The sequence below is a fragment of the Geospiza fortis genome, unplaced genomic scaffold (genome assembly GCF_000277835.1).
Source record: "Geospiza fortis unplaced genomic scaffold, GeoFor_1.0 scaffold102, whole genome shotgun sequence".
NCBI classification, from domain to species: domain Eukaryota; kingdom Metazoa; phylum Chordata; class Aves; order Passeriformes; family Thraupidae; genus Geospiza; species Geospiza fortis.
Window position 1 is genome coordinate 635889 of NW_005054373.1, and position 9149 is coordinate 645037.

At 40.2% G+C, this 9149-nt stretch overlaps 1 protein-coding gene across 1 annotated transcript in view; it reads right to left on the bottom strand.

Moving 5' to 3' along the window:
* ZDHHC7 (zinc finger DHHC-type containing 7) overlaps positions 1-8024 on the bottom strand; it is a 14595-nt gene extending 6571 nt beyond the window's left edge. The window contains exons 1-3 of the mRNA XM_005424766.3: positions 7937-8024; positions 5392-5720; positions 2603-2727 (exon numbers count right to left, since the gene is read on the bottom strand). Of these exons, the coding sequence (XP_005424823.1) occupies positions 2603-2727; positions 5392-5703 (437 nt within the window). The 5' untranslated portion in view covers positions 5704-5720; positions 7937-8024. The remainder of the gene's footprint in view (positions 1-2602; positions 2728-5391; positions 5721-7936) is intronic.
* Between the last annotated feature and the right edge of the window lie 1125 nt (positions 8025-9149).

Sequence of the window (9149 nt, forward strand, 5' to 3'; positions counted from 1 at the left end):
GGCTGTTCAGAAGAAAGAAGCAAACAGAACAAGCACCTGTGGATGGAGGAAAGTCTCTCCTCCAGCCTGGAATTGCTGCTCCATGAACTCAGGCAGGTGCAATTACAGCTCTGAACGCCAAAGATAACATCCAGAAAGACACAGCTAAAGACTCAAGAGAAATGGCTGTGGATAACAGATATTCCCTGGGAGCCTGGTGGAAACATGTCAGTGACTTTATTCAGAGTACCAGTTCCCACACACAAACACAGGCACTCAGAACAGGCAGAAATGATGACAGCTGAGCTCCTTCAGCGGAAACGAAATCCCATTCACTCAGGATAGGGCTCTTCCCTGTGCTGAAAATGTTAACTGTTCACTAAAACATCACTTCAATTGCATCACTTTATTTCAGAGATGCTTAGCTGTAAATAAAAGGTTCTTGCTCTTTTCCCCCTCACTAATTGTGTATTATGAAACTATTTTTCTTCCTGAAAAGAACTTCTGTTGCAGTGTTGCACAACAATTTTCGTAACTACATCCTAAGAGTCTCTTCTGTTAATAATTTACTACTGAAAACATGCACTGTGCCTCTCTGAGTGTAAGCATTTCCCAACAGCAACCAGCTTCAATTTCCATTTTCAAGCCTCTTCTATCAGCAAATTGCCACTTTAAATACTTGGGACTTGATCATCCTTTTAATGTCCTTGGAATGGGTTTGCAAACCAATAAAAAAATTGGCAGCACAATCAAACAAACCCTTTTTCTATTGGGTAAACTCCTGCAGTGATAAATTGAAGGTAAAGAATCAAATTAACAGAAACAAAGACAATTAAACCAGAAATCCAGCTGCTGAGAAAAACATGACAGCAGGCTCACAACACTTTCAGGCTCTGGATTTCTCTTTCAGATATTCTGTGGAGCCAGGGATGCACTGAGCAAGCCTCAAAATTACTCCTTTGCCCTTAAGTAAAATATTTGATCACGGATTAAAGGATTAAAACAATGCCTAAGACAGACAAAGCTGGATCCCCAAACAGGTACTTGGGGAAAAAAAACAACTCTGGAAATATAAATAGCAGGTATTTGCTTTATCACAGACATTATCCATTCTTGCTCTGCTTTAAAAATAAATGCTGCTCAAATTCTTGCTCTAAAGAAGGCATTTGAGCTCCAGGATCTCTGATACATATGACAGAAAAAGAGCTGGAGTATTTCAACAGATGATGTCTTCACTTAGGGCTCCTTCCAAATTAGCAAATTCTACCAGGAGGAAGGATGTGGGAAATGCTTTCCACAGATACCTGCAAGGTCTCAACCTGAATATGGGATGAGAAAAGGAGTGAGATGCAGCCCATCTTTGCAGGGGCTCCCAGCTGTCCCTCATGCACACAGAGCCAGGCCCTGTGAACACTGCACAGCTCTCCTGGATCCCCAGGGATTTTCTGGGAGCAGCTGTGCTGCCTCCACCCCCAGCCATCCTCCAGTGAGCACTCCTGAGCTGACAAAGCAGCAGCAGCAGCATCCCTGCACAGCAAGGCAGCCCTGGGATGTGCACCTGAGCAAAGCCAGCCTAAAGCACACACAAAGCAACTGGAGACCATTCCATCCTCCCCTGTTTATCCATGGAACTTCTCCCTTCACACTCCAGATCCAAAATCCCACTCAGAGCTGAGAGAAGAACAGGAGCTCCATGCCAAGGCTGAGTATTTATAAACGGGAGCAGCTTCTCAGCCGTAGCACTGAGCACTGACACACACACACATGAGGCTTTTAACTTAGAACCCACAAAGCTCCAGAATGATCTCAGAGTCCTGACAAGACTCTGCTCTGTTCTTTTGACAGGCACTAAGACAGAGATTTCAGTTTAGTACTTCTCACAATTCAACACACATCACTCCCCACACCTAGAGAGCCACCAGAAGCATTTGCATCTTTATGTAAGCCCTGATTATGCAGGCACAGCTATTTTCAACTGGCACACAATAAACACTACAAAAGCATTCCCACAGTGCCTGAAAACTCCAAGGATTGAGAATTACAAATATGCATTTACTATCTCCTCCATAGCATGTTTAGTTCAAATGATCATCATTTCTGTCCTTATTCAAATGGATTTTCAGGAAGTGGAAGTGCATTTAACCAGTTATTCAGGCAACTTTGGGAAAATAATCTGCCAATTCACATACAACTTCAAATGCACTGCAAAGAAGAGATGACACAAAGTAATAATTTTAAACTCCTCTAAATTTTGTTCATTTAAGACTGCAGGAGTCACTTCTTAAATCAGCTCCCTCAGAAATTTGAGATTCTTTTCTTTGCCCTGCATTACCCACAGCACAGCACAATAACTGGAATGATGTACAGGAAAAGATATTCACTGATCAAAATTATTTAAGACACCAGAGCACAGTTATTGTAATAAAATCTTAAAGAGTTTCTTGCTTCTCTCCCTCCATCCACAGTCATTTTTTGTACATTACACTTACAAAATGCTCTGCAATGTAAGAATTTCAAAGTTTAGTGGATATTGAAAGAAATTTGTGGGGGAAAAAATGAACAAATAACAGGAATGTTATTCCAGGCCTCCAAATACAGAACTCTTGAAGGAACTCTGGCATACCTGCAGTGGTGTGCACGCTCAGGTTTGATACTACAGCACTTGGGACATTTGTAGATCACTTCTCCTGGTTTCAGTTGCAAATTATCCATGTATTCTTTAGTGGCATTTCCTTTGGGCACAGCCCCCTGAAATCATTTCAATTAGAGGAGAAAAAGCTTCTTAAATGGCATGAGAGCATTTAAAAATACATTTCATAGACTTCATACCAGTAACCTCAGGATAATTGCTGAAATAAGTTCATTTATTCAAAGCCAGTCTGCTATAAGCCAGAATCAATTCCAAATGAATAAATTACCTCTGCTTGACCTCAAATTCAGCTTTATTCCAGCAAGACTCATCTCTGGCCAAGTATTAGCTTAATTCTCATAGAATATCCTGTCACCAGCCCACAGAAATGAAGAGGGAGACACATCTTACCCTGCAGATACAAGCACTGCCCATCATTTGCTGAGGAGTTACCCTGAATATTTCTTGTGGCATTTGATTAATGGGCCAAATCATCCACAAAAGTTAAATCAGCAACTACTTGAAAGATGTTATTTCAACTCTCTGAAGCCAGGGTTTAACCACCTGCCCCAAGTTTTTGAGAACTGTCTTTTTTTTTTCCCCTAAAATCCTTAGCTTGGACACTGTTAGCAGGACCAGCACTGGCTTCTTTACTTTTCTTTATTGTGCAGCTTTGTGGTAAAGAGTTGAAGGAACTGATTAAAAAGAAATTGATTGGGAAAAGAAATTAACTTTTAGTGATTAGTTCTCTGATCTGATTATCACAGAGCTGCATCCTGAGATCAGGATCTAAATTTGGATTAGTAAGGAGAAAGTAATTCAGCATCATTGTCACCCTGCTCATTTATGGAGATAAAGCCTTATCTGTGAGGGGAAGTGATTGCAAAACAAACTGGGATGTGACAGCCAGGTGGCCTTTCTGTGCAACTGCTCCAGGTCAGCACTTCCTTCACACAGGGAGAGCCTTCTGCAGGTCAGCCTAAGCCAACTGCAACACTCTACAATTAATTCTCATTCAGAAAAACTCCCTGGCAACATCAGCACTTGACACAGACACCTTAAGAAGTTCTGGGACAGAATTAAGAAGCCAGCAGGAACTCAGATTCCACTGCCAAACACCCCTCTGCTCAGGGGAATTTTTGTTAAGTATGGCCTGGAATAATAAATTTGTGTTTGTGTTGGCCAAGACACAGCCCAGGTCCTGTTCCAGGTGAGCTCTGTGGCTGAGTGGTGCTTCAAACCCAACCAGGTGCTCACAGGGGTACACAGGGACTTCCTTCAACACTCATGTTGTACTCCTGAGCTGGATTTTGCAATCTGAACGTTCTTACCCCAGTTAATATTTGGTGCAAACATCTTACATTCCCCTATTCACCTGCCACAAGGATCAGAACCTCAGACCATGCTTTACAGCATTTTGCTGACAAAAATATACTCTGTTTCAAAAACATCTTTCACAGTCACAGCCAGCCAGCAAAAATCTATTTTTTATAGTTACAAGTGTAAATTTAATTCACACGAGTTTTGAGGCAGTTCATTCCTTTCATCTTAGTTTCTATCACACAGTTGCACCTTCCATTCTGGGAGTCAGCACGAAAGGAATGGAGGAAAAAAGCAGTGACTCATCTCAGTCTGGATCATAAAAAACACCACAGGTCTAGAAAGACACCCAGTTTTACCAGCTCATATTTATAAGCAATAAATCCTTAAACCATTAACTCTCCGAGCTGTCACAGTTTGTAGAAGTTGTGATATTTCATCACTGGGTGTGGACAAAAGTAAATCAAAGATCTAGAAAATGATTAACTACAACACCCTGTTGGGTTTTTGAATGCTTCTCTATACACTGCTACCAGAGAAAAATCTCCATTTGTCTCCAAAAATCTGGAGAAAATAGATGTTTTTCCCAGATTTATTCCATAAAAATAGTAATAGATTTTACTACAAATTCAACCATTTAATCTCTTGAAATCTTGAGGAGTAAAAGTTCTAAGAAATGAGCACTTTCAAGACCTCTTACACCTACAACCCTTTGATGTGCGTTCAGTTGAAATCTCCCTTCTCTCTGACTCTAAATATTCAAAGACAAAAATGCAGGAATCACATGAGACAGTGGTTTTTCCACTATGCCAAGTGTGCCTGAGGTTTTGCAGCACATCCACCTCTAAAAGATCTTCCATGTGCCACAAATGGGAAGAAGCATTTCAAGAGATGCAAAAGGATGAAGGTACAAATTTTGAAAATAAATCTGATGAAAAAAAAAAAGTAAGAAAAATGAGGACAGAGAAGACTAAACTTTACTAGCTACTTCAGGACCTGGAGTAATATTTTACTGGCTTTTTTTTTGAGTCTAACACTTTTATAAATTTTATATTGACTGTTCCTCTATGGTTTCATTAATAGAGTAACAGGACAAGTAGAGGTACCATTCTGATAAGAACAGGTATCATCAAAACCTTGAGGGTTTTGAATCTGACATGAGGATTTTGAATCTAACAATATTCTGACTCTAACACAAATATTTTGAATCTAACAGGAGGATTTTGAATGTAACACAAATATTTTGAATCTAGCACGAGGATTTTGAATCTAGCACGAGGATTTTGAATCTAGCACGAGGATTTTGAATCTAGCACGAAGATTTTGAATCTAGCACGAAGATTTTGAATCTAACACAAGGATTTTTGGCTCTAACACCACTTTTCCCAGCAGGAGAAGATTTCTCCAAACTTCTGTGCAGATGGAGGGGACAATCCAATGCCAAGGAACTCTTGGATACTTACTGGATCAGTCAGCATAGTCCTCAGGTGTGACGACAGAGCCAGCACTGCCAAGCAGTTAAAGAGAACCCCGTTGATCACGGAGTACCAAAAGTCTTTGGAAGGCAGCAACATGACAAAAGTCACTACAAAGTCTGCATAGACCACCAGGAGCCAGGTCATGATGGCACAGACCATGCCACAGCCATCCCTGATGAACCAGACCCTGTCAGCCATGTCAGCCTCCGAGGAGGAGGAGGAGGAGTCGTAGCTGTCATTGTCGGCCAGGAGCGGGTGGTGCTCGACATCGCGGAAACGGTGCCCTGATGACTGCATGGTTTGCTGGCCTCGCCCTGCAGGGACAAACACACCATCACCACCACCATCATCATCATTGCTATTAATTATTAATGAGGAAATCGAGTACAGCTGGCTCTGGGTTTTTGTTTCTGGGAGATAAAGCATGTTCAAGTTCAAAATCGAGCTGGGATTCTCTCTGATTGACACCTGAGCGATTCTGACTGCAGGAAGATGAATATGAAAGAAGGGGGGGCAGGTTTCAAGGTTTTGGGTTTTTTTGTTTGTTTTTAGTTTTGTTTGTTTGTTTCTTATTTTACTTTTATTTCTTATTATTCTATTCTGATGTCATTGGTAATAAATTAAGCTGATTTCCTCAGGTCAAGCCTGTCACAGTAATTGCTGAGTGATCTCTCCTGCTCTTATCTTGACCCAAAAGCCATTTTTTAATATGTTCCCTCCCCTCTCTGAGAGAGACACACAGACTAGCTCTGGTGGTGTCCAGCCAGAGTTAACCCACCACTAACATGCAACTTCAATGCCTGACAAAGGGATTTTAGACTGGTTTCATTTCCAACATGCTGTGCTCATAAACCACTCTTCCTCTTCTGTCAAAAATTCAATTTCTCTCTTTTATCTCAAGCTAAAATGGCAAAGTCTTCATTAAATTACAGCTCGTGTCTCTCTGAAAACAGCAAATTATGGCACCAGACTGTTGACTTTTCATTCTGCTCCAGCAAGTGAGGGAAGAGTAGAAAGAAACCAGGATGGAAATAAAGCTGTTCTAATACACTGCTCACAACAAACAACACAGCAAGTCAGAAAGCAGCTAAATTTGTTGACAAAACATGTTATTGTTTTGGAAAAACCACAAGCTTGTTACAAAGATCTATTGGATAACTTATCAAATGGTCTCAGATCAGCCCAACCTTAAGGGAAACAAATGGTTCTGGTTAAATGAACATGGCAATAGATTACATGAATCAGAATTTCAAAGAACACATTAATTCATTTAATTTCACGAAACTCTTTTAAGGCTTTGTTGTCCTTCCAACGTGGAGCAAAAACCAGACGTGAAGCCTCAACAGTCCTCATGAAAACAGAATTATTTTCCAGACATCTCTCCCAAAGAAAGACGTGGAATGGCAGAACTGAAGGCCTATCAACAAACAGGAGACAAATTGAAGCTTAAACATTAGGCCTCAAGAATATCCTGCTGTTTAAAAGTATACTGTGTTCTACAAATCATATTGATTCCTGCTATTAAAGGCCATGTCTGAGAGAAACCTGAAAGCATTTCTATTGATTTATGACAGGCACACAGAGGTCTCCCTCTTCCCCCCTTATTAATGGCAGCCTATACATGACTGTAGGGATTATGGCACTGCAATTTCAATTTCCATCCCAAGGCCTTGAATATGGGATCACTTTGTTCTTCTAGAATGGTCCAAGTGACCATTACCAGGTGAAGACACTGGCACTGAGATGGTGTTGGATGAAGCTGTGTTTGTCTAAACCCTTTAAAAACTCTTTGTCAGGAATCAGAATAACACATTCTGCCCAGAAAATCCAGGCAGGACCAATCCAAGAAACCAGAAATGAAAATAAATGCATGCAGATGCAGCAGAGAGATGTGAGAGCAACTGCAAAAATAGCTGGGAAGCTCCCAGGACACTGTGAGGCGTCTGAAGGACACATTCTCTGCTTGTGGAACAGAACAAACTGAAATTCAGCTCTGCTGCTTGGATCTATTACAATTTCTAGGAGGTAAATTGTATTTTCTGTTCACACATCGGGCTTTTTTAGGACAAAATTCCTCTCTCTCACCAGAATGCAGCTGCTAAGCCAAGGATGAAGATGTCACACACTAGAAAATTACCTTAGGAAAGAATGAACTTTATCTGCCTTAAAAGTAATTTAAGCTTAACCTAAATATGGCCCTCTTTTCACTCAGTTCAAATTATCCTGATCTTTCTTAATGTTCAGAATTAAAACTACAATCTGTCCCAATTAAGTCCAATAGCATTTTGGGACTTCACCAGCCCCTGTGGTCAAGAAAATTTCAGTGTCATAAAAATACATAATTAGCAGCTGAAACATGAAGATAACCATGCAAATCAATTATTACTTCATCAAAAAAGGGCTTCTAAAACTTTTAAGGAATGTTTTAAGTATGGAATGGCACAGAATTACTGCATTTATTTTGCTTAAAATTCTTAAAGACAACAAAATATTTTAGCACAATAAAAGAAATCCAAAACAAAACAAATACCTCAAAAATGTTTTGTATCTTATTCTGACATCCTGTCCTGCCTTTGGCTTATCCCTGGTTATTCACATAGTCATGTCTGATGTAATCTGCAAAGACATCACCAACAAACTGATTAGCAGAGCTGCACCAGGAAAATATTGTTAAATACAAAGAATAATAGACATCAATAATAGACTAGAATAATATACAGAATAATAGAATAGAATAATAATAGAATGATAGACATCAATAGTAGCACTCTGAAACTTGCTGCATGTAGCTACAATGGAAAAGTTTGTGTTTTATTTAGAAAACCTGGTACTCGAAACCTTGACATTTTTGGCTGTTGACTTTTGGAAATCACCACATGGCACTTGGAGCAGGATTGCAGCACAGAACCTTGCATTTCATTTCTATTTGGGGAAGAGAACAGAAGAGGTGTGGGCCTGAATTGCTGCCTGGTTAAAGCTGCCCAAAGAAGCACCTAGGGTTTTCTTCTTCATTGGTTTTATTCTCTATCTATTTGAAGTAAATTTTGATACGTGGAAATCAATCTTATTTGCAAGGTTAACTTAATAGATTTTGAAAGTAACATAAGGATTCTGACATTTCAGAGCCACAGCAAATACAAAGTCACTTTCTTGAAAAGCTTCAGAAAGCAGCTTGTTAGAAACAGATACTCCAAACACAACATTACTGTGGAGTTCTTCAGTACCCATTTTCAAATGTTTCCAGTTCAAGGGGAATTGAAAAGGAGAAGTCTCTTACCTTATTTAAAGGAACCCAAACAATCTACTGCAAGACTAGACAGTAATGCAAATGTTCATTATGAACATATCAGAATTACTGAATAGATTGGGTAGGAAGGGACCTTTAAATGTCACCTAGTGCCACCATCTAGCTTAGGCAGGGACATCTCCCACTATCCCAGGTTGTTCCAAAGCCCCAAACAACCTGAGTTTGGACATCCCTGACAGAGCTTCACCACCCTCACTGTGAAAAACTTCTGCTATCAAACCCCAACTGACCCTCTTTTAGCTTAAAACTACCCCTCTTATCTTCTGTACCAGTGCAGGAAGCTGTGATTGCTTTGTGGTTTGCTGTACAAATAAGCTTTTCGACTTTCCTTAAACTTCACAATATTGTGAAATGCACACCCATTAAGTTGTCACCGAGGTGGCACTGGTGGCAGCTGAGCAGAGACAGAGCAGAGACAGAGCAGACAGGCTGAGTG